The 26,658-nt window shown below is 38.6% G+C and overlaps 1 protein-coding gene across 1 annotated transcript in view; it reads left to right on the top strand.

Annotated features, from left to right (window-relative positions):
- The window catches only part of LOC102809692 (1-phosphatidylinositol 3-phosphate 5-kinase-like), a 53,682-nt gene that overhangs the window by 18,733 nt on the left and 8,291 nt on the right, over positions 1-26,658 (top strand). The window contains exons 19-36 of the mRNA XM_085496052.1: positions 4-130; positions 427-1,271; positions 2,009-2,109; positions 2,833-2,904; positions 3,368-3,539; positions 9,840-10,018; positions 11,290-11,403; positions 14,560-14,668; positions 15,018-15,132; positions 15,907-15,997; positions 16,964-17,066; positions 17,877-18,162; positions 19,231-19,332; positions 19,561-19,726; positions 20,356-20,451; positions 21,097-21,284; positions 21,597-21,773; positions 26,122-26,379. Of these exons, the coding sequence (XP_085352178.1) occupies positions 4-130; positions 427-1,271; positions 2,009-2,109; positions 2,833-2,904; positions 3,368-3,539; positions 9,840-10,018; positions 11,290-11,403; positions 14,560-14,668; positions 15,018-15,132; positions 15,907-15,997; positions 16,964-17,066; positions 17,877-18,162; positions 19,231-19,332; positions 19,561-19,726; positions 20,356-20,451; positions 21,097-21,284; positions 21,597-21,773; positions 26,122-26,379 (3,301 nt within the window). The remainder of the gene's footprint in view (positions 1-3; positions 131-426; positions 1,272-2,008; positions 2,110-2,832; positions 2,905-3,367; positions 3,540-9,839; positions 10,019-11,289; positions 11,404-14,559; positions 14,669-15,017; positions 15,133-15,906; positions 15,998-16,963; positions 17,067-17,876; positions 18,163-19,230; positions 19,333-19,560; positions 19,727-20,355; positions 20,452-21,096; positions 21,285-21,596; positions 21,774-26,121; positions 26,380-26,658) is intronic.

Consider the following 26,658-nt stretch of genomic DNA (forward strand, 5'->3'; position numbering starts at 1 on the left):
TAGGTAAAGAAAGTTATGCACTTCATGGTATATGCAGCTTACAACTCCCGATTAGAAATGTCCTACTTAATGGATCAGTTTGCAATGCCGCCTTTACCACCGGAAAGTGATAAAGAAACTGTTGATGAATGTAAGTTCCTGCCTATGCAAATATCATGCTTGTATTGTGTTCTGTTTCCTGGACCCCCTCAGTGTAGATTGACCCTCCTTTTGGAACAAGGAAGAGTCCTATTTGTGATAGAGGTATTACAGAATCAACTTCTGCACTTTGCTAAATGCATTTATTTGTAATCCATTCCAAACTATTTTTTTTCCATCAAACTTTGAACAAATTTCTGTAAACATTTTCCAAAATCAGATTATTGTGTAAAATCACAATTAATCAATTAACACACTTTTTTTATTTATTAATAATGTTTTTTGCAGGCAATACTGATGACGTTCCCAATTCTCCTGAAGAGGAATTTGATGACCGAGAACTCTTAGAAGATATTACGGATGGAAAACTATCCAAACATAGCAGCCAAGAAAACATACTAGATGATGATTGGAGAGCACAAGAGAGGATAAACAAAGAGGAGCAACAAGAGCAGACCGGTGAGGAAAAAACAGATGTCCAGTGTGAGGTTACTGAAATAAAATCATCAAACAGTCTTAGTTATGGAGACAAGGATCTTAATGGAGTAGACAATAAAATGTTGCGTTTCATGAAAGCACTAGAGACAGTTCACTTATCGTGTTCTCCATACCTGACATACAAAGTACCATACCTAATTACCCAACAAGGATTGAATTGCCAGGTACGACCATTCTTCCCTGAACAGATCTACTGGTCGGCAAGATTTTCAAATAATATGTCTGTTTCAAATGGAGCTGGGCAGGACACTAATACTGATCAGTCGAATGAGATGTCCAAAACAGACATGGTTTTAAACAATGAGAATTTAGATGCGATCGTGTCTCCAGGAAATGGGATCATAGTGAACCATACTAACGGACATAAACGTGACTATGGGGTCTACTTCGGTCATAAGTATAATCCCAGAAATGTTAAAATAGGGAACCCTCATGATTTTGTGATTGAGCGATTAAGGCTTCCGCTCAGCGAGGATGCTACAAAGTCGTTTGTTGCCGAGTTCCGTGCTAGAGGTTGTAGATTACGTTTACTGCAGCATGATAAAGATAATGATTTTGTGACGAGTAACGGCACTGACGAAGATGTTTCGAATAATTATTGTGAAGCAGTGGATGACGAATTCTATCAGAGACAGGTAAGTGCTGAGATACTTTGATAAGATGTAGAATTTGTGAAACTGCTTTTAAACATATCTTAAAGTAAGACACATGTGTATCAAATAATGTGAACACTGAACACCAAAGATAATTGCTACGTAGTTGAATTGTTTTGAATCATGAATTGTTGCTTAATGGCTTGTATGTTCATTATAATTTGTTCTGCAGAGTCTTCACAGAGATTTTTAGCATGTGTTTTTACTGCCTAATTTTAAAAATTTAGAATTTTTTCAAGTTAGTATTCTATATATAGCCCCTGAACCTATTGACTGCCAGTTATTTTTCTTGCCAAAAATTCAATGCAAATATTTTCACTAGATTGAGATTAGTTACTAAATTTTATCATCATTTTGGTTCATATGAACAGTTTCAGATATTGCTCGATAAGGCTTTTGTTACTTTCGCTGATGAATAAATTTGCTCATTGTTAAATCTCCATGAAGATGTCGAATAACAATATAACTCTGTTTCTCATCAAATTTTGGAAAATTAAACACAGTGAATTTGCTCAAAACATCACAATAGTGTAATTAACCACCAATGAACATACACAGTTATACAGTAATTGGGATTCAGCTTTGTCCAATGCTACTTGCATATAGTGACACAGAATGCCTTGTGGGTAAATTTTAAGCCCTGTCTGTATAATGTTGATATCATTTTAAGACATTGACATCAAGGTGTTAACATTAATATCTTGGTTTGTTGTTTTTAGACAGATTGTTTGGATCCTAATTTACATCAGCGCATAGCAGTATTATTTAGTAGTTCTTGCAGTAAATCAAGTAATGCACCAAATCCATGTGTGTACCCATGGTAAGTTATCTCATTCAATGTCCATGTGTGTATCCATGGTATCTTATCTCATTCAATGTCCATGTGTGTATCCATGGTAAGTTATCTCATTCAATGTTCGTGTGTGTACCCATGGTAAGTTATCTCATTCAATGTCCATGTGTGTACCCATGGTAAGTTATCTCATTCAATGTCCATGTGTGTATCCATGGTAAGTTATCTCATTCAATGTCCATGTGTGTATTCATGGTAAGTTATCTCATTCAATGTCCATGAGTGTACCCATGGTAAGTCATCTCATTTAATGTCCATGTGTGTATCCATGGTAAGTTATCTCATTCAATGTCCATGTGTGTACCCATGGTAAGTCATCTCATTTAATGTCCATGTGTGTACCCATGGTAAGTCATCTCATTCAATGTCCATGTGTGTATTCATGGTAAGTTATCTCATTCAATGTCCATGTGTGTACCCATGGTAAGTCATCTCATTTAATGTCCATGTGTGTATCCATGGTAAGTTATCTCATTCAATGTCCATGTGTGTCCATGTGTCATTCAATGTTTTTCTCTGCTCTTTCTCATGGTCGAAGATGCTGTAGGGGTACAATGATGAAGTGCTTCTAAAATATCTCATCTTTTGTCATTCTCAGCTGTTTCCCTGTCACAACAATATTGTGAAAATATTTGACTTTGTAGTTTTGATATCTGTGTTTATCTTTGTTGTAACTGTCATTGTTTCCAGGGTTGTATCGATGGATTTTTATGGTAGAAATGATATCACACTAGGGGCCTTTTTAGAGAGATATTGTTTCAGGTAACTTAACTATTTGAGTCAATTTGTAGTTTTTACTCCAAAAATTTAGCTTTTTGAAGGAATCGTCTGTAGGTAAGTGCAGACTATAATCAGAACTATTTTGTGCTGAAAAGAGGGAGCTGGTGGTGAAAAGGTTAATTTGATTGTGTTTGTTATTTTATTGAGTTTTAATTTATTATCAGTTTGCCAGTTTGTTGTATAGTGTTTTAGAGGTGCTGTTAGAAACTTTTTTTTACAGATAACGCATCGTAGTTTACACATACTTGTATGAGAATGTATGTCATGTGCTAATCTACATATACCAATCAATAGATTCATTTTTTCTCAAAATATGAATAAGTGGTACTTGTTATTGGAAATTTGCTGATAATAGTTTTTCATGATTTGGGTAACACGAATAAAACAAATTACATTCATTGTACGGGAGTGTCAACTATTTACCCAATTTTTTTGTGTTCATCAGACAAAGTTACATGTGTCCCAGTACCACGTGTGATATGCCGATGGTTGACCATGCTCGGAAGTTTGTACATGGCAACAGTTGTCTACAGATATTATTACGGGAATTAGACTCACCAATACCGGGATATCAGGACAATATACTCATGTGGAGTTGGTGTAAGAAATGTAAACAGGTAAGTACTGTAAAAGGCTTAATTATTCACTGGGTTTTAATTTTGCTTATTTCGCTGGCTGGAAAATGCGCTAAATTAAAACCCAGTGCATATGTAAAATTTACCATAGAACAATGTGTCAGTGTGGTGAATTCATTACTGTGAGTGGATGAGAGTGAATGCTCATTCATGAAATAAATGCCTTTCTAGATTGAGTCTTAGAATATGAATATTCTATGAATTTTTGAGTCAAGTAAATAAACTAAAATAATGGTCATTATTTTACATACATCTGTCATCGTAACGCCATAAGTTACAGTGTGCCGTAATTTTGGTATTTTCATTCTACCATATTAGGAAATGCAAATTCCAAATATGGAATGATTACACAGGTAAGCGTCCTCTAATAATAATAAAAACAAACATGGCTGCCATCAGAGTTTGACTGGTCTCCACACATTAAAGTTCACTGATTATGTTATAAAAATTTAGGATTTCTGCATTCCCATGGTGTATCCTTGGAGAAAAAGATGTATAATAATAAGGTTATTACGAGGATACCTCAAAGTATGCACGAAGACAGTACGCCACGCATAGACCTTTGCTGCGTGTCGATTGATACTTAGGCAAGGGTTCTCCGAACCCGCCTATTCACATAGTTCATACCCACCATAGACTCCGGTCAGTCAAAATGATTATTTTGAACTGTAGGCATTAATCAGTGTTTCTGCTGGTTACGGAGAGATAGAATCTAGGTCAGGGGATGCCCCATGACCCCAAGATTCTTTTACCCCTTACGTCACAAACCCACGTGATCGAGGCCACATGGCAGCGCCATAGGCAGCCGTACAATCACTCTGGTTCCTTTTTCTCTGCCTCGAGGACTTAGACCAACGCTACGGAAAGAGTGGGGTGGTTGGGGGGACCCGGAGTCTATGGTGGGTATGAACTATGTGAATAGGCGGGTTTGGAGAACCCACCATAGACTCCGGTCAGGCAAAATGACTATTTTGAACTGTAGGCAGAGTCAGATGCCGATAGGTGGCGGGTTTTCCCGAGCAAACAGAAAAAATGATGAAAGTCTTTTCCCAGTCCGGGATGAAAACAAACTCAACATCCTAGTTAAGACCCAAAAAAGGGTGGTGCCTTACCTTGCCTGTGCTGTCCCCGGAGCAAGAAGCCAAAATGCTGATACGGTGACAGGGCTCGGTGTGCCTGAGAAAGCTAGACCCCCAACCCAACTCTAGGGGGTAGTAAGCTTTCGAAGTAAAGACCGAAACAGTTCTGCATGAGGGCATAGGCCGCAAAGCGGGACCTGAGAGCTTCCAGGGGAGTGCTGATGGTAGAGAATTCTGTCCGCATAAAATGCCGGACTGACTTATTGCCTATGCACAGGGACCCTAGCGGTAGTTCGGGCTGGGTCAGCAAACCAAGACTAACCCGCTACGACGGGACCCAACCTAGAGAGACCCCTTTCAATGGATTCGGTGTCTCTTAGGTGGTAGTTGATAAAGACGTTCTGCGTTCTCGTGTCGAGGAAGTTAAAGTATTATAGACCTCTAATACAGTCGCAGTAAACCACCTGGTTATGGAAGTTGGGGAGGTCGGCCTATCCTGCCTGCCTGGGCCATAACACAAAGATATGTGCCTGGCACCCCATTCCAAATCCTTAGTACGGTTTGGTGGCAACTCCGTGCTCGAACCAGGTAGAGAAGCAATTTCTCCTGACCTTCCGGGCAGACAAAATTTGACAGCCGGGGGATGACGATCGGGTGAGGATCGTGTCCTGGGATCTGGTTCTAGGCGAGAAACCCGATTATGTCTTTAGCACAACTTGATTGTCCATAACAGCGGTACATCATCCGAGAAGGACAATGTCTCCAGCTCTGGTCGACGCCTACCTGAGGCGAGGGCCAGTAGAAAGACTATTTTCCACCTAAAAAATTTGAGTGGTGCTGATTGGAGAGGCTCAAAGGGCGGTCTGCTTAGAGCAGACAACACAGCCGACGAGTCCCAGTTGGGCGGCTCCCTTGTATGGGGTCTTGGCCTCCAGAAAGCAGTAAATAATAGGACAATCGGCTAGTCTTGTTCCCGTACGTTTTGAGTGGTGGGGGACAAGACTGACCTGTAGCCAACGATCGCTGCGTAGGACAAACCCACTTCGTCAAACAGGTGGCCTGGCCAATAGAGGGAGGGTATGGATCAATCTCCCTTCCGCTACACCAATCAGTGTATGCTCGCAGCCTAGAAATGTAGGCCGCGTTGGTGGACGTTGGCAGCCTGCTCAGATAAGGCTTTTGTATGTGCGGGTCTACTGAGAGCCTCTATGCGTGTAAGTGATACCTGCTGGGCTCTTTGGTAGTGCGCCGTCTGGTTGGGACGGCAGGTCTGGTAAGTCCGGAAGCACTGCTGGTGTTTCGACTAGCATTTCCAACAGAAGTGGAAACTAGGCTTTGCTTGGCCAATTGGGTGCGACCTATGATAATATGCAGGTGTGCACCTGTCGAAGTTTTCTCCGGTGCCCGGTGGACTAGCGGGAAGGGAGGAAAGGCGTACACAACTAAGTGGGTCCACGGGGTTAGCAAAGCGAACCTGGCCCAGGCTCCTGGAGTCAGCAGGAGTGTTATGTATGTTGGCAGCTTGGCGTTCCGGGGTGCGGCAAACCAGTCCAACCTTGGACCGTCTCACAGCCGAAACAGCCTGGAGACTACCCACTGGGGTATCAGCCACTCCGTGTTCTGGAGACGGAGCCGTCCTGAAAGAACGTCGCCAGACTGTTCCTCACCCCTGGAAGGTGGTGTGCGGTTAGCTCCACATTGTATTCCAGGCATCAAAGGAGGATTTGCTCTGCTAGGACTGACAACGATGAGGAATGCGTCCCCCCCTTCTACACTGCTCTCAGTTCGAGCTGGTTGATATGGTAGTCCTGAAACTAATGCGGGGTCCATATCCTTGGGCTTGTTGGTCCAATAGATGCGCTCCCCAACCCTGGGGGAGGCATCTGTTACCAGAGTCATACCTGCGGCGAGCGGGTCCAAGGGGCCCCCCTGTCTGAGGTTGGCCAGTGACGACCACCAGGGCAGGGCTTCCTTCACTTGGTCCCAGATCGAAACCCGCCTATCTAGTTCCCATAGGAGAGCTCGGCGTTATAACAATCGTTATACCGGGCGGCTGCGTAGTGCGGCCTGGGGAACGACCCTTTGAACTGAGGTCATCATTCCAATGATCCGCATTAATACTCGGAGGGACACTGAGGGAACGCTGACTAGGCATTCGGCTAGGCTGCTTAGCGCTAAGCAACACGCTTGATAAGCCATGTTTACCTCTGTGTCAAAACTCCATGCCAAGGGACACCAACTGCGCGTTGGGCCGAGGTGGGACTTGTCGATTTACTAACGAGCCCAACTGGTGAAGTAAATCCTGTGTTAGCCTGACGCGTTTGGCTATTAACCCCTTGCCCGGGTTGTTAGTAACCAGTAGTCTGGGTACGGATTGAGATGTATCGACATCTGGTGAAGCAGCAGCACTCCCTGTTTCATCACTCGGTTGAACACGTAGGGTGCTGTGCCTAACCCGAATGGGGGGGGGGGGGGCACCCGAAATTCGAATACTTGGCCCAGCTGGGCAATTTGAAGGAGATGGCAACTCGCTGGGTGCATAGGTATGTGCAGGTAGGCCCCGCTTAAGCCCAACGCCTGTGATCCCATAAGCGTTGAACCTTAGGTGGTCGCCTTAGAAACAAGGGTGGGGGGTATTTACATTGTATCACTGGGATCGATGATACTCCGCATCACCCCAAAAGCGTGGCTCACCAAGTCATACGGATGGAAGACTCTGAGTGACCGCCCGGAGTACCGGCTGTATCCGACACGAGCGAACTGCGTCTCCTTTCACTTTAAATATGTGAGAGGGAGCGTGTTCGACTGAGCGTCTCATGACAGGGTTGGTTTCCTCTGGGGACTCCTGTGGGTCGGTAAGAAGGGAGTCAAAACCCACAGTAGAGACCGGACACAAGGATAAATTCGTTACCGTTGTACCGTTACCGTGTGACCGTCTGCCCCGTGATCGGAGGCTTGGCTGCCAGCACCCCGTTGCCATTCAGTGCCCGAGGCTCCAGAGGAGGCCCGGTGCAATTAGCCTGAGCCTTGGCCTTCCCCAAAAATAGTGGGAGAGCCGTCGCTGGGAACGGGGGTTCCCCGGAAGAGACGTGTTTGAATGCAAACATGCTTTCGTGTTTCTTCCTGCTTGCCCACTGCGGGGACACAGAGGAGACAGCTCGCTCCGACTGCGTCTGATCTACCCGGCCTGCCAGGGACGCAATTGCCCCGACAGTCCTTCGACCAAAGCCCTCAACTCGGTGGCATGCGAGGAAGGGTCCACAAAAAGACCCGCAACGGGCCCCATAGGAGGAAAGCCTCCAGGGGCACTGCCTCGCTGCAGCCGGTAAAATCGGGTAAACCACCGCCTGAAAAAACAGACTGTGAGGATGCCCTCCGATCAGCGGGAGAGGCCGAGAAAAATATCGGTACCTCCACCACCGGGCCTCCTACTCGATGTCCCGGTACACGAAGCACCGGTAGCCGATTGTGATTACTTTCCACTCATGCAAAACATGCAACTCACTTTAACCGTTTTGTTTACTGGACGCGCGACCTTGCTGTGATGCGGTCAGTCTCAGTGATTTTGATGGCTCTGAAAGAAAATCTCAGGCCTCCAGTGAAAAAAACACACACCTTCACACAAAAACCCTGAACCCCACACGCAGCTACGACAAGGTATCTTGGATGCGGGTTCTATGCTGGTAAATTCTGAATATAACGTCGAAACATGAGGAGACCGGAAAGAAAATGGCAGCGAGCCCTGGTGCTGTCATTACATCTATATATTGCTAAATACATTGTAAATAAAAGACGACATGCATGAGGGAAAAAACGAAATACAGTTGTAAATGGTGCCGCCGCGAAACCAGCAAGTGGTTACATAGTGGCGCCGGGTTTTAATTTCTTTGTTGTGAAAAATACTACACACAAAGGGGAAAACAACACGAAGGTAAAAATGACAAGGAACACTTATCCTACCAGCTACAATGTCAGATGCCGTACAGCGGCAACAACCCATGCTAGAAACCCGGACAGGAAAAAGCAACAGAGCCAGGCAGAGCTGCTCAGAATCATTCCCGACGAGGCGGAGATAAAAGAATAATGATTGTACGGCTGCCTATGACGCTGCCATGTGGCCTCGGTCACGTGGGTTCGTGACGTAAGGGGTAAAAGAATCTTGGGGTCCTGGGGCTTCCCCTGACCTAGATTCTATCTCTCCTTCACCAGCAGAATCGCTGATTAATGCCTACAGTTCAAAATAGTCATTTTGACTGACCGGAGTCTATGGTGGGTAATTGAACGTAGTGAATTCCAGCTGTACTGTCTTCGTGCATACTTTGAGGTATCCTCGTAATAACCTCATAGTATTATATATAGACAGTATGGATATAAGAGAAAAATACAGAAAATAGTAATTTGGTGAATTCCAGGTACCAATGGAAAATAGACGTGTTTTTTTTTTCAATCTAGATCTGCGACAGTAAAATGTGTTGTTTCAGCTTTCCTATATTTTTATAAATTTAAGTAGCTAAATTAGGATAAAGCGATTACTGGTATTGCAGCTTAAAGTGATCTCCAGGATCTTGTTGGGAGTGAGAGAACCACAATAACTTGAATGTGTGACATCGGTCAGGAGAACAATGGATTCAGTGATGAAAGAGAATGAAACACTGTATGTGAGATATTAAAAAAGAAGTTCCATGATACTGTGGAATACTTTATTTTCGCTGGAATTAATTTTCGCTGAAAAGGCATTTTGAGCTTTTTGTATGGAATTTATTTTCACTGATTTTTGATGAGTTTAATGTGAAATATAGGAAAAAAAGGTATATTCGCTGGATTTTATTTTCACAGAATCATCCCTCAGCGAAAATAAATTCCAAGTGAAAATAAAGTATTCTACAGTAGTTGTTTAAGTCAAAGTCTAGCTATTAACTATTTCACCATCACAAATTCACAAAATTTCATCTTTTCATCACAAATTCACAAAATAATCCCGTTTATAGTTTACACTTTCCTTCAGAAGACTGAAACAAAAATAGTCAAATTTTTTGACCAAAAACTGAAAATTTACTCAAATTTTGTCTGTGTGCTCCAAAATTAGGGTTTATTTCCAAAAATATTGAAGAATATAAAAAAAAAATTGGAGGCAAATTTGAACGAGAAAGTCTGGCAGAGAAAAAATTAACCCATTTATATTATTACTGTTTTTATTTTCTAGGTGACTCCAGTCGTACCGATGACTCAAGATAGCTGGTCTTTATCGTTTGCAAAATATCTGGAATTACATTTCTATGGTGACAACTATGGTCGACGTGCCAGTACAGACCCTTGTAAACACTCATTAAATCATGAACATTACCAATATTTCGGTCACCAGAACATGGTTGCTTCATTCAAGTAAGTGTGATAGTCTGTTTTCTATTAAAACAAGATGTGTAACTAACAACAGGGGAAATTTGACTCCTATGTAAAAAAAACAGTCTGAGATTACATATTGTAAAGGGGTTAATTATTCACTGGGTTTTAATTTTGCTGATTTCGCTGACTGGAACATGTGCTAAATTAAAACCCAGCGAATATGTAAAATTCAGCATAGAACACATTATCTAAATGATAAAACCGTGAATTTAAAACCCACTGAATATGCCTGAAATGGTAAATCAATGAAACTTAAACTCAGCGAAAATTAGTCATTTTACAGTATTGACTATTTGTCAAACTTACTTAGTTGAGTCAAAACATATATACAAGGCAGAATTTTATACTGCAATAAAAAAAGTAAACAAACAAGCTGTTTTCTGATTGGTCTGACTATTTGGTCTTAGGGTTGGGTGTCCAATCAAGCGCCATCTTGTAATCAGCTTTTTGCATTCATAGTTGTTAACTCAGATGTAACATATACGGTAGTTGTCAGTGAAGCGTGATGTACCTCTACACAGGGCACATAAACAAATTTCTAGTAATTTTATTGCAACAAGTAGCAAACTTCTGTCGAGTGACTACAAAGTGAATGAAATAAAATAAAGTTTCAGTGGTCCTATTTTGATGACTGACTGTTTTCAAAACCAAGACCAACTAGTTTTGTTTTTCCATGGCAATGTCCTGTTTTTAGGTCAAAGTTTAAAAAATGAAAATACCCAGAATTCAATCCTAATAATGTTTTGTTAATACAATAAGTCAATATGCCATTTTCTGAACACGGGATTTTGATAATTATTGCTTCTGAATATGTATACTATCGATGTGCATTACAAGTGTGCCTTTGTAATAATATGTTTATTTCATACTATAGACCACTGGCCCAAAAGTACAGTATCATTAAATATATAATATATTAGTTGAGGGAACACACTATATACGGGGCAAAATATTTAATACTTTTTTATTATAGGGCAATTTTCCTCACAAAATATTGTTAAAAGGCGGCAGTCGTCGCTCCGCGTCCTGTTCGATATGGGACTCATAGGGACGTATACAACGCGTGTAAAATAGTTTGTTTATTTACAAGAAATTCGAACATGCGCGGTGCGACGACCACCGCGCTTTAACAACTGATTGTATTATTATCAATCTTTAAAAGTCAATTACTAATGAATCATAGCGATGACCACTGCATTATATTCTTTCTATCAAGTTGATGACACTAGAATTTTGTTTTACGTTTTCAGACACAGTCGGGTTTCTCTGATGGAGGTGGCTTTGCCACCTATTATAATAGAACAGCAGCAAAGATTCCAATGCTGGTCTTATTATTACCGAGAAATTAAACATGCTGCGTTTAAGTAAGTAAGCCAGGTTCACAATCAAAGGGAGTGTACAACTATGGATGAATGAGTGATGTTGTGGTGTGAAATGAGAGATGGCTGGTTAACTGGAAATACTGTCAAACCATTTATTTTTTCTGGCTTTTAATTTCCCTATTTTGATGATTTGTGGGATTTCACTGAAGCTATACTACATTAAGTTACATAACCATTTGTCATGTTCACTGTAAGAACGCTTGTCATTCACCTCATGCATGCCAAGGTTTGCTACATTGTATTTTGGTGTCTCAGTCAGCTGTGGTTGAAGCTGGTGAAATTAGCAAAGATGCCACCCAAACATGGCAGTAATCACAATACACGAATTACTGCTTGCGTCTCCAGCGACTCAGCCTGTATCAGTGTATGTATTAGACGTGCTATACGTCGTCTGTTGTCTTGAAATAATTTCAAAACTGTTTTGAGTTCCCAGGCATGCTACTTTACAGAGCTTTATTCAGAATTGGGTGTTGATTTGACAACCAGTCGCCCTTTTGCCTCAGCTTTTATAAAGTTGAATAGACATTTTTTAATGTTGTCTCCCAGAATAATTTTACAAATCTAAGCATGGACTCCTAGATGTTATCAATTATTTAATATGTTTTGTCCAACTTCTGTAATTTTATGAACAATTTGTAAACTTTCAAAGGTAATGTGGATGCCTACAAAAGAGAATCAAAACTGAAACTAGTTTATTAAAATCATGTTAACTGAAACTGAAACTAGTTTATTAAAATCATGTCAACTGAAACTGAAACTAGTTTATTAAAATCATGTTAACTGAAACTAGTTTATTAAAATCATGTTAACTGAAACTGAAACTAGTTTATTAAAATCATGTTAACTGAAACTGAAACTAGTTTATTAAAATCATGTCAACTGAAACTGAAACTAGTTTATTAAAATCATGTTAACTGAAACTGAAACTAGTTTATTAAAATCATGTCAACTGAAACTGAAACTAGTTTATTAAAATCATGTTAACTGAAACTGAAACTAGTTTATTAAAATCATGTTAACTGAAACTGAAACTAGTTTATTAAAATCATGTTAACTGAAACTGAAACTAGTTTATTAAAATCATGTTAACTGAAACTGAAACTAGTTTATTAAAATCATGTTAACTGAAACTGAAACTAGTTTATTAAAATCATGTTAACTGAAACTGAAACTAGTTTATTAAAATCATGTTAACTGAAACTGAAACTAGTTTATTAAAATCATGTTAACTGAAACTAGTTTATTAAAATCATGTTAACTGAAACTGAAACTAGTTTATTAAAATCATGTTAACTGAAACTGAAACTAGTTTATTAAAATCATGTTAACTGAAACTAGTTTATTAAAATCATGTTAACTGAAACTGAAACTAGTTTATTAAAATCATGTTAACTGAAACTGAAACTAGTTTATTAAAATCATGTTAACTGAAACTGAAACTAGTTTATTAAAATCATGTTAACTGAAACTAGTTTATTAAAATCATGTTAACTGAAACTGGAACTAGTTTATTAAAATCATGTTAACTGAAACTGAAACTAGTTTATTAAAATCATGTTAACTGAAACTGAAACTAGTTTATTAAAATCATGTTAACTGAAACTGAAACTAGTTTATTAAAATCATGTTAACTGAAACTAGTTTATTAAAATCATGTTAACTGAAACTGAAACTAGTTTATTAAAATCATGTTAACTGAAACTAGTTTATTAAAATCATGTTAACTGAAACTGAAACTAGTTTATTAAAATCATGTTAACTGAAACTAGTTTATTAAAATCATGTTAACTGAAACTGAAACTAGTTTATTAAAATCATGTTAACTGAAACTGAAACTAGTTTATTAAAATCATGTTAACTGAAACTAGTTTATTAAAATCATGTTAACTGAAACTAGTTTATTAAAATCATGTTAACTGAAACTAGTTTATTAAAATCATGTCAACTGAAACTGAAACTGGTTTATTAAAATCATGTTAACTGAAACTGAAACTAGTTTATTAAAATCATGTTAACTGAAACTGAAACTAGTTTATTAAAATCATGTTAACTGAAACTGAAACTAGTTTATTAAAATCATGTTAACTGAAACTGAAACTAGTTTATTAAAATCATGTTAACTGAAACTGAAACTAGTTTATTAAAATCATGTTAACTGAAACTGAAACTAGTTTATTAAAATCATGTTAACTGAAACTGAAACTAGTTTATTAAAATCATGTTAACTGAAACTAGTTTATTAAAATCATGTTAACTGAAACTGAAACTAGTTTATTAAAATCATGTTAACTGAAACTGAAACTAGTTTATTAAAATCATGTTAACTGAAACTGAAACTAGTTTATTAAAATCATGTTAACTGAAACTGAAACTAGTTTATTAAAATCATGTTAACTGAAACTGAAACTAGTTTATTAAAATCATGTTAACTGAAACTAGTTTATTAAAATCATGTTAACTGAAACTGAAACTAGTTTATTAAAATCATGTTAACTGAAACTAGTTTATTAAAATCATGTTAACTGAAACTGAAACTAGTTTATTAAAATCATGTTAACTGAAACTAGTTTATTAAAATCATGTTAACTGAAACTGAAACTAGTTTATTAAAATCATGTTAACTGAAACTAGTTTATTAAAATCATGTTAACTGAAACTGAAACTAGTTTATTAAAATCATGTTAACTGAAACTGAAACTAGTTTATTAAAATCATGTTAACTGAAACTAGTTTATTAAAATCATGTCAACTGAAACTGAAACTAGTTTATTAAAATCATGTTAACTGAAACTGAAACTAGTTTATTAAAATCATGTTAACTGAAACTAGTTTATTAAAATCATGTTAACTGAAACTGAAACTAGTTTATTAAAATCATGTCAACTGAAACTGAAACTAGTTTATTAAAATGTTAATACTGGGTAATTCTGCTGACCGGAAGGGAATCTACTTCAATTAGACCCCCTCTTCGTTCCCATGGTAGCAAAACTACAGAACCGAGACTCTTCCATTAAAAGAATATTATAATAATTATTACCTTTCATGGCCTTATCTTGTAGCCATGTTGCAACACACCCATCAAACCTCCCTCCATGTCCTTGTTTTTTCACTTACTTATTTCTGTTTCTTATCTGCTAGGGGTCATAATGTTTATAGCGAGATATTGGAATGTATAATGAAACTAAAAGAAGTGTCGTCGTCACAGAGCAGAGACAGAAAACTGAAGGACTTCATTACACAGCAAAAGGTAATGTACCATTTTCCATTCACTGAAACATCCCTCGTTATTTGTAAAATCAATAATTTTTCCATCTTCAAAGATCTGCATTTCGACATCAGGTTTTTGAAGAAGGCGTTGTTTGGTCTCGCCTTTCATGACAGCCCTGTGATTTTGTGCCATTTCACTTTATACAGAATACAATGCTATAGACATAGAAATTGGCATGTATGAAACTCTCAATTATGTAAATATTTTTTATAAACCATGAAAAATTATAAAAAAAAGAAAGTGTGCATTGATAATTTAGTTTATTTTGATATTTGGAGAGTTTTCGAGCACACTAAGTAGTTCATTGGTTTGGTATTTATTTTCTCAGCTGGATCAAGATCATTTTAGGAAAGAGATTGAAAAAACACAGGCGGCTCTTGAGGCACTTGGACTTGATAAATATGGCAGAGATAAGGAGTGTAAAATGAAAAATGACTACCCAGGTTAGTGAAAACTAATCTTTGATTTTTGTTTTGTTTCTACTACTGGATTGTTGCAGGAGAAAAAAGTGTTGATGAAGTATTTGAGTTTATATTACAAAGTGTCCATCTTTATTTACTGTTTCCTTCCTGTCCTAACATTATTATTTTACTATTGCAAAAACATAGTTGAAACCTTGAGTTTTAAGTAACTTGACAGAATGACAGAAAATTGTTGAGTTTTGCTGATCGAAACTTGAAACATTGCCTCGTTTATTGACTAGGATATTTATTGTCTCCACTATAATAAATTCTGTCATGCATTGTTGTTTGAATTATGCTCCATAACTCAACTATGCTAGAAAAGAATATAATTGAATGCTATGTTATCATGAATACATTTTTTTATAAATTCAGTATAAAGAGGGATCTAATTGCTATACAGAAACCAAGTAATGATTTGGGTGTACATCTCAAACTAAACTCAATGGAAAATGTTTTTAAAATCATCTATATTCAAACATTGAACAGAGCATCACACGCATGATTTAGTCGGCGATGACATCCGAAGATACTGAAAAGTCAATCACAACCGAATTGGCTAGTGATCTTCGGCTATTGGCAAGGTGGCTATTCTGCAAATCTCATAGTTTTTGTTTTTTTTGACGCTAAAGCATCTTGATGACGTTTTTAAAGAATAAACAGGTTTTTCCTTGTTTTCTGGAAATTGAATGACTCACAGGTATTACAAAATACACAATGTCTGAGACATAGCTGTGTTTGAATTTTCATCAACAGCTGAATTGTACAGTGCTCTTTACAAGTTGTCAAATGACATCATTGAAATCAAAAGATTGACATGCAGTGCAGTTCTTTTGTGGAATGAAAGGTAAGTGATAGCGCCCTCTGTAGGTGTCTTGAGAGAGGGGGTGTTTATTCGCTGGTTCCCGGCGTCCTTTGCAAATGACAAGTAGGACGCAGGTAACTATTAATCGTCATGTTGTTCCATTTTGGCCGGTTTTCCGGCCGGAAGGCACGTGACTGAGTGACGTAATTTGAAAACATTCCAAGTTCCGTTCTGCGTAAACGTGTCTGTAACATTACGATAAAGCCATGCTCATACATACTGCCTGCTTAGATTTACATATTCACTGTTTCTGTGCAAATTTATAACAAAAGAAACAGTTTTTTATTCGCCCAACTTTCGAAAGTAAAAGGAAACCCCTGAACGGCCGGCCACAAGCGTAAGCGATGACGTCAGGTAATCAAGGGAAATAGAACAAGCAACGAGAAAGTGATGGACCAATCGGAATGCCGGATTGGTTACTAGTTACCGGCCTCTTGTGGCTTGGTACACCATGACACTTGAGGCGGAAACCAGCCAAGGGTGTTTAGTGTTAGAGCGCCCCCTATCATTTCTGTTGAGAGAGTCTATGAACCAGTCATAAATGGTGCATGTGCTGCAATCCATTGTTGAATTTTTCACTCATAATTTACGCATCAGTCAAAATACAATTATTCAGCCAAACACACATGGGGTAACATTTTGGAATGTCCATGCGCTACATATGAAAACAACTGGATAGCTGGACAGTTTAGAAGTGTGGAGTCACAGACTCAATGGAAAGGCAAATTGAAAGATAGTTTGTCACAAGCTGTTCTGACTATTGAGTCACAAGCCCTTAACATTGTATTCGATAAGGGTTCCCTGTTTGTAAAATATCTTGCTTATATTAACGTTGAATGTGCATGGATGACATTTTCATAAAAATCACGATATCTGGACCAAGAGATGTTTTTGTGAAACAGTTGGCCTGGCTGGCAAAACAATTTTATATTGCATTTCTGTTTTTAGATTGTATGACTTAATTCAACAAGAGAGAAACCTCAAGAAAGTGAAAACAACGATGCAGAATAAAATGGAGGATGAAATAGTCACTACATCACCTGTTGATCAGGTATGATTATTGTGCACAAAAAAATGTGAATGCCATGAAACTCAACAACTAGGTGCACCAAGCTTGAGTCTCACTGCAAAGTTACTTACAAGATTGTGCCTGATTGGCTACCTAATCTGAACAGTTGGACCAATCAGAGAGCAGCTTGTTTGTTCAGAGTTTTTTGTGGCTTATATAGATGCTTTGGCTCAACTGTTAAGCTCAGTCATTGTGTATTGTCATGCATATTAAATGATTGCTACACAATTCTATTTTTACCAATTAGTTGTCTCACTTGTACTTGCTTCATGCATGTCAGTTATTGACAAGGTAATTAATCTGGATGACAAATATAGAAATAATGTATGGAGGATAAAATCAGTTTTCAAAAACTACTAACGACAGAAAAAAAAACAGACTGGACTCTAACAGTTTTCAAGAAAGACTTGGTGATTATGATGCAACATATAACACTTCACCAGCTGAGAGCCCCCACGGATAGCTGGAATGATTGGAAAGAAAAAAGGCATCAACAGAAGATGTTAAAGACAAACTCCACAGTTTCTCACAGAACTTCAGAAACTACATCTACATACAGATGGACGTCACTGCAGGGTTTTCTTTAAAATTTAGATTAGAAGAGTCTACTTGTAAAAATAAAGGGATAAACTACCGTTCTCCAATGGAAATAATTTCTAATTTTTATAAATTGGTTGAAGTAACCAAGCAATTTTGTTGGTTACCCTACTTTTCATGAAAAGCCAGCACTGATTAGTCCATTGAACATAATTCCATCTCTCAATTATTTTAAAGTCATTTATGTTTTCACAGATTTCTTCATCTGTTGTGGTCACTGTGGAAACACCATCACCAATACAAAATACTACAAGCCAGGAAAAGCCACCTGAATTCCGATCCTTACTACGACCCACGATACACCGAGCATCCACCTGGGGGCCACAAACCAGCAGCCCCTTGACCCCATCCTTCATGTACGACTCTGCGGAATCAAGTACCTTAGTGACAGGATCACCATCGTCATCACAGCAGTTACCGCAGTGTAAATTAGAACAACTCATTGAAGAACATGAAGCAGATAGGGAAAGACGAAAGAGTGGTGAGATTATCTTTTTTTACCCTTTTGTACTATTGATCATTCAATGAGATACAACATCAAAATAATTTAATAATCAGATTTACAAACATTTGTACCAAGCTGTCTTAAGGTAGTTTGCTACCATTGACAAAAAATACTCCAGCAAGAGGAGTTGTATTGTTCAAAATTCTGAAATAATTATATATGGTCACCAAACCGAAGTGTTCCACAAAGTGACTTTGAAAATTGATTAAAAAGTGTGTTTTTTAAATAACAGAAGCATTCCAATATCTCAATATTTAGTTTGATGACCTACCAGTATGCTAACAAAAGTGATACATAGTGTTATAAAGGCTACATATAGCGGTCTTGAAAAATTGGAAAATTTTTAACATAAGTATAAGTTATCCATGGAATAATGTGTTTTCATGGAATCCTATGGAAAATATTCCAAAATGGCTGATTTTTAGACTATTTTGCATCTTTCTCCATAAAAACCTAATGATTTACTGGGATCATTTGTTTCTAATGTTTTAATGGTAGATATCTACCTCAAATTGCCCAATAAACAATTTCCATGGTTATATTTTGTGTTCAATGAACAAATGTTATTGACTGAAATTACTGGTTGGGGTGGTTGACGTGACATCTTTGTATCAGACACTGCTAGATGGTCATTGCAAGTCATTCATAGTTTCAAATGAACAAATGAGATGATCAAAAGTGATGAATTTCACGGTATGAATATGCACAATTCAGTGGAAATATTTGAAGATTCACGTAGAATCAATATTGTCGTGTAGGAATTCTGAGCAGAAGCAAGATTTTTGTGAATTTATATGCATCAGAACAGAAACCAAAAATGATCATGGATATTCAGACTCATTAAAAAATCATTGAAAAGTGATTGTCATTATTCTTGCAAAATTTGAATAAAAAACTTCACATTATAGTCCCAAGACTTTGTAAATAATCATTCCATTATTGAAACACATTCATATGTTGTTTTCTTGTTTAATGTCTCTTGATAGCAAAGTGGATGTGAAAATAAGCAGTGCAAGCATTGACATGTTATTATTTTGACTACAGATAATATAGTAAAGTCAAATGAGAAAGACAGAGCACCAGACAAATTGTCTCACAGAAGAGTCAGTTCACTTGGAGGAGAGAAACCACACTTTATCAAACAATGCAAGTACAGTTGTATTATTTTTTTACATTTATTGTTTTACATTTAATTTTATCATATTGATAATCAATAAATATACATGTATTTGGGGGTGTTTATTTCTAGAATGGACAAAAAGGGCAAAGTGAATGCATGAAAAAGGAAAAAAAGAAGTCTTTGGAAAATAATTTTCCTGCACATATTGTTTGTTGCATTGACTGATTGAATCTTGACTGTGTTCACTTCTGCAGTGTCGGCACCACATGGGAGTAGTACAGACACCTCGGAATACAGCAATGTACATGCCGGTAGTGATGAAACTTTGACACCGAAATTGGCCGATAAAAGATCTGCGATGAAAAACATCTTCGCTAACTTCCTGTCTGGACCCATGTTTACACCACTTGCATGTCCATAGTAAGTACTGTACTCCTTAAACTCTTTGAGGTACAGGTCACCTCATCTGATTCCAAGTTGTAACATTTGTTATACTGGTATGTATCAAGTAACTTGTATACCTAATAAAAGCATTATGGCATCAGCTTTTAAGTCTCTAGGGGGATAATATATGCTGTGGGGTAGGGCTCAAAGCTGCCCTGATGTGACCCTGATTATTCACAGTGACGCATAATTGACACATCAGGGAGTCAAATCTTCGTACTATACCCCAAATCTTATAATTGTTTTCATCTACCCGGAGATAACAGTTAATAATTGTTTTGTCATCTTGAAATCGAGAGTTGTCAAATTATTGATCTCAACGCCAATGTTTCAACAGCAACAGTCTGACACAATAGTCCGGAGAACCTGTTCATACTTTTTTTGTACTTGTACTTTCAAAATATTAGAACTCGCCAACCAATACATGGTTCATATATCTACTTGTAGACACCATTGGAGTGGAATGTCGGTATGATTGTGATTTATTTCATTTCACATGACTGGTGCTCTTCTAATCAGTTGGGGGTACATGAATATGAGAGATGTCATTTAAGCTTTTTAACATGCTTACCTGGTAAATCATTTCTTTGTGAATTTGTTTTCAGCCCAGCTGATGAGCATTATACTTTACCACCAGGATCTCAGCTTCCAGTAGTTGTTTTTGACAATGAACCTAGCTCTATTATTGCATATGCAATCAGGTGAGACACGTTGCTGTTCACTTTGGGTGATTTACTCCCTCAGTGTTGTGTTGAGACCATTTTACACCCTTTTGTTTAATTTCACTTGTCTACTGACCTCAGTGTTAAATTTTACTTTTCTTCTACTCTCAGTGTTTGATTTCATTTCTCTACTGCCCTCAGTGTTTAATTTCACTTGTCTACTGACCTCAGTGTTGAGTTATGTGATGAATTTGAATTTTAGCATTATACTTATTGAGGTGCATTCAATTTGCATGATTATGATAAGATTTAGACATGCATCATGATTTTCTGACACTTTTGTTTCACTATAAAATCATACAAAAATGGAAGCTGTTCATCATGCTACGTTTTCCTATCAGCAGTTTAAAAAGCAGCACACTTGTGGATCATATCTGAGTCCTTCAGTCAGACATTTTGAATCACGATCACAGTGTGATTTAGATCATTATGATTGGTTAATCATGATTATGATTGGTTAATTATGATTATGATGGGTTAATTATGATTGTATAAATCTACTGCCCTCAAAGTTGAAGTTTCTAATATTGCAGCTATGTAAATTAGTCATTTGATAATAATTGATTGAAATGCAAAAAAAAAATGACTGAAATAATATCACTCTTTTCTTTGTTTCATAATCAGCTGTAAACTCTATGAGCAAAAGATTTTTGAAATGAAACAGTCATTGAAGGCATGCAAAGACCTGTCCGTGGGATCTACAGTCAGCTCTTCCAATTCAAGTCCCAGTAACAGACCAAGATCTCAGAAACCGACAATACTAAAAAATACAGAGGAGCTAGAGACTGGGAAGCAACCCAAAATACAGTCAGGTAGGAAAGTACAATAGTGCTATCAAGTTTGATGATAGGTTTATACCAATGTTGGTGTTAGGACAACAAGTTAGTGGCATGTTGTGTCGTCTGTCAATTATCTGTCTGTCTGTGTTGACATATGTTACATGCTTGTGTCCAAGTTGAGATGATTTTAAAGGTAAGGTCAAGAGAAAGAATAATAATGTGCTGTAAACATCTCTTATTAGCTTCCCTGTAACGTAGATGTGAGGAAAGAAATACCACCACTGTAGTCTATGTTGTGAACCTTTTTTTTGCTGATTACAATAATTTGCTCATTTTCTTTGGTAGGTCGCCGTAGCAGTAAAGTACTAGCTTTTCTTAAAAGCAGTCTCACCAACACAGAGCCTTCATCCTATATCATCAAACCAAAGTCAGAAGAGTGGAAAGGAGCTGATCGTGTTTATTACAAAGTAGAAGACGAGGTTGACTCGCCCTCTGATGATATCACCAAGGACAGTGCCAAAGGTGTTGTATGAAATGTATCAATACTTGATACTCTATGTAGCTTCCGGTTTATACATTTTCTGACTTGGTGTTAATTTGATGGATACTGTAAGCTGCTTCAATTTCATGAAAATTAAATTTTCAAGAATTTTGCCATGCCACTCCACTCCTTTCACACTCACTCCAGGGTTCACAAAATGCCACTCTTCTCAAATTCATTCCAGGGTTCAGCCCAGGGTTTACAAAATGCAACTTCTCACACACTCTTTCCAGGGTTCACAAAATGCCAATCTTCCTTCACTCTGCCCAGGGTTTACAAAATGCCACTCCTTTCTCACTCTGCCCAGGGTTCACAAAATGCCACTTTTTTCACACTTTCTCCAGGGTTCACTAAATGCCACTCCTATCACACTGTCCAGGGTTAACATAATGCCACTCCTTCTTCACTCTGTCCAGGGTTCACAAAATGCCACTCCTCGTGCATTCTGTCCAGGGTTCATAAAATGTCGCTCCTCTTGCACTCTGTCCAGGGTTTACAAAATGCCACTCCTCTTACACTCAGTCAAATGTTTACAAAATGTTGCTCCTTTCGCACTCTGTCCAGGGTTCACAAAATGTCGCTCCTCTTACACTCAGCCCAGGGTTCACAAAATGCAACTTCTCTTACACTCAGCCCAGGGTTCACAAAATGCAACTTCTCTTACACTCAGCCAAGTGTTCACAAAATGCAACTTCTTTTACACTCAGCCCAGGGTTCACAAAATGCAACTTCTCTTACACTCAGCCCAGGGTTCACAAAATGCAACTTCTCTTACACTCAGCCCAGGGTTCACAAAATGCAACTTCTCTTACACTCAGCCCAGGGTTCACAAAATGCAACTTCTCTTACACTCTGCCAAGTGTTCACAAAATGCAACTTCTCTTACACTCAGCCCAGGGTTCAAAAAATGCAACTTCTCTTACACTCAGCCCAGGGTTCTCAAAATGCAACTTCTCTTACACTCAGCCCAGGGTTCACAAAATGCAACTTCTCTTACACTCAGCCCAGGGTTCACAAAATGCAACTTCTCTTACACTCAGCCAAGTGTTCACAAAATGCAACTTCTCTTTACACTCAGCCCAGGGTTCAAAAAATGCAACTTCTCTTACACTCAGCCCAGGGTTCACAAAATGCAACTTCTCTTACACTCAGCCCAGGGTTCATAAAATGCAACTTCTCTTACACTCAGCCAAGTGTTCACAAAATGCAACTTCTTTTACACTCAGCCCAGGGTTCACAAAATGCAACTTCTCTTACACTCAGCCCAGGGTTCACAAAATGCAACTTCTCTTACACTCAGCCCAGGGTTCACAAAATGCAACTTCTCTTACACTCAGCCCAGGGTTCACAAAATGCAACTTCTCTTACACTCAGCCAAGTGTTCACAAAATGCAACTTCTCTTACACTCAGCCCAGGGTTCAAAAAATGCAACTTCTCTTACACTCAGCCCAGGGTTCTCAAAATGCAACTTCTCTTACACTCAGCCCAGGGTTCACAAAATGCAACTTCTCTTACACTCAGCCCAGGGTTCACAAAATGCAACTTCTCTTACACTCAGCCAAGTGTTCACAAAATGCAACTTCTCTTACACTCAGCCCAGGGTTCAAAAAATGCAACTTCTCTTACACTCAGCCCAGGGTTTACAAAATGCAACTTCTCTTACACTCAGCCCAGGGTTCACAAAATGCAACTTCTCTTACACTCAGCCCAGGGTTCACAAAATGCAACTTCTCTTACACTCAGCCCAGGGTTCACAAAATGCAACTTCTCTTACACTCAGCTCAGGGTTCACAAAATGCAACTTCTCTTACACTCAGCCAAGTGTTCACAAAATGCAACTTCTCTTACACTCAGCCCAGGGTTCACAAAATGCAACTTCTCTTACACTCAGCCCAGGGTTCGCAAAATGCAACTTCTCTTACACTCAGCCCAGGGTTCACAAAATGCAACTTCTCTTACACTCAGCCAAGTGTTCACAAAATGCAAATTCTCTTACACTCAGCCCAGGGTTCAAAAAATGCAACTTCTCTTACACTCAGCCCAGGGTTCTCAAAATGCAACTTCTCTTACACTCAGCCCAGGGTTCACAAAATGCAACTTCTGTTACACTAAGCCCAGGGTTCACAAAATGCAACTTCTCTTACACTCAGCCAAGTGTTCACAAAATGCAACTTCTCTTACACTCAGCCCAGGGTTCACAAAATGCAACTTCTCTCACACTCAGCCAAGTGTTCACAAAATGCAACTTCTCTTACACTCAGCCCAGGGTTCACAAAATGCAACTTCTCTCACACTCAGCCCAGGGTTCACAAAATGTAACTTCTGTTACACTCAGCCCAGGGTTCACAAAATGCAACTTCTCTTACACTCAGCCAAGTGTTCACAAAATGCATCTTCTCTTACACTCAGCCCAGGGTTCACAAAATGCAACTTCTCTTACACTCAGCCCAGGGTTCACAAAATGCAACTTCTCTTACACTCAGCCCAGGGTTCACAAAATGCAACTTCTATTACACTCAGCCCAGGGTTCACAAAATGCAACTTCTCTTACACTCAGCCCAAGGTTCACAAAATGCAACTTCTCTTACACTCAGCCCAGGGTTCAAAAAATGCAACTTCTCTTAAACTCAGCCCAGGGTTCACAAAATGCAACTTCTCTTACACTCAGCCCAGGGTTCACAAAATGCAACTTCTCTTACACTCAGCCCAGGGTTCACAAAATGCAACTTCTCTTACACTCAGCCTAGGGTTTACAAAATGCAACTTCTCTTACACTCAGCCTAGGGTTCACAAAATGCAACTTCTCTTACACTCAGCCCAGGGTTCAAAAAATGCAACTTCTCTTACACTCAGCCCAGGGTTCACAAAATGCAACATCTCTTACACTCAGCCTTGGGTTCACAATATGCAACTTCTCTTACACTCAGCCTAGGGTTCACAATATGCAACTTCTCTTACACTCAGCCTAGGGTTCACAAAATGCAACTTCTCTTACACTCAGCCCAGGGTTCACAAAATGCAACTTCTCTTACACTCAGCCAAGTGTTCACAAAATGCAACTTCTCTTACACTCAGCCCAGGGTTCACAAAATGCAACTTCTCTTACACTCAGCCCAGGGTTCACAAAATGCAACTTCTCTTACACTCAGCCCAGGGTTCACAAAATGCAACTTCTATTACACTCAGCCCAGGGTTCACAAAATGCAACTTCTCTTACACTCAGCCCAAGGTTCACAAAATGCAACTTCTCTTACACTCAGCCCAGGGTTTACAAAATGCAACTTCTCTTACACTCAGCCCAGGGTTCACAATATGCAACTTCTCTTACACTCAGCCCAGGGTTCACAAAATGCAACTTCTCTTACACTCAGCCCAGAGTTCACAAAATGCAACTTCTCTTACACTCAGCCCAGGGTTCACAAAATGCAACTTCTCTTACACTCGGCCCAGGGTTCACAAAATGCAACTTCTCTTACACTCAGCCCAGGGTTCAAAAAATGCAACTTCTCTTACACTCAGCCCAGGGTTCACAAAATGCAACTTCTCTTACACTCAGCCCAGGGTTCACAAAATGCAACTTCTCTTACACTCATCCCAGGGTTCACAAAATGCAACTTCTCTTACACTCAGCCCAGGGTTTACAAAATGCAACTTCTCTTACACTCAGCCCAGGGTTCACAATATGCAACTTCTCTTACACTCAGCCCAGGGTTCACAAAATGCAACTTCTCTTACACTCAGCCCAGAGTTCACAAAATGCAACTTCTCTTACACTCAGCCCAGGGTTCTCAAAATGCAACTTCTCTTACACTCAGCCCAGGGTTCACAAAATGCAACTTCTCTTACACTCAGCCCAGGGTTCACAAAATGCAACTTCTCTTACACTCAGCCTAGGGTTCACAAAATGCAACTTCTCTTACACTCAGCCCAGGGTTCAAAAAATGCAACTTCGCTTACACTCAGCCCAGGGTTCACAAAATGCAACATCTCTTACACTCAGCCCAGGGTTCACAAAATGCAACATCTCTTACACTCAGCCTAGGGTTCACAATATGCAACTTCTCTTACACTCAGCCCAGGGTTCACAAAATGCAACTTCTCTTACACTTAGCAAGGGGGTTCAAGAATTGTTGCTCCTCTCGCACTCGGTTTAAATTATTGTAAGTGCTTCAATTTCACAAAAGTCAAATTGTCTTGAGTCAGTGAAAATCACAAAATTTTATAGCATTTCCCTGGATTTGTTTAAAGTCTGACTTTCTCAGAATTTCATTACCCCAAACTACTATTTGATAGTATTTTATATTACCGTATTTGTTGTTTTTTTTCAGATGAAACCGACTTTGGTTTTAGTCACAGAGAGGAAAAATCAAACAACCCCCACCATCCACCTAATCCACATATTGAGTTACAATTCTCTGACAACGCTGCCAAGTATTACTGTCGGGTTTATTTTGCTGAGCAGTTCCAACAGTTACGCAAGTTAATCTTCCCGGCAGGAGAGGAGGCATACATTCGATCTTTATCCCAGTGTTTTCAGTGGATGGCAAGAGGCGGAAAGTCAGGATCATCCTTCTGTAAAACAACAGGTAAAAAATTGTTTCCAGTGTGTGTGTGTGTGTGACTTCCAGTTTAAATTGGTATCGCTTAAATTAAAAACAAATATTGATTCTTGCGTATATTGCTTGTACAATTGTAATTTTGATGTTTTCTCACTGTAGCCTTTGAGGGCCTTAATGTTTCTTAGTTTGTATATGTTTTTTTGTCAGTTTTGTATGAAATTATATACGATAATTGCCATGGCTACAGTTCTTAAATCAAAATTTGAACAAAATTAATGAATTTGTTTGTTGTAAAAGTTTTAATTC

This window comes from Saccoglossus kowalevskii, chromosome 22 (assembly GCF_978046115.1).
Source record: "Saccoglossus kowalevskii chromosome 22, keSacKowa6.1, whole genome shotgun sequence".
Lineage (NCBI taxonomy): Eukaryota > Metazoa > Hemichordata > Enteropneusta > Harrimaniidae > Saccoglossus > Saccoglossus kowalevskii.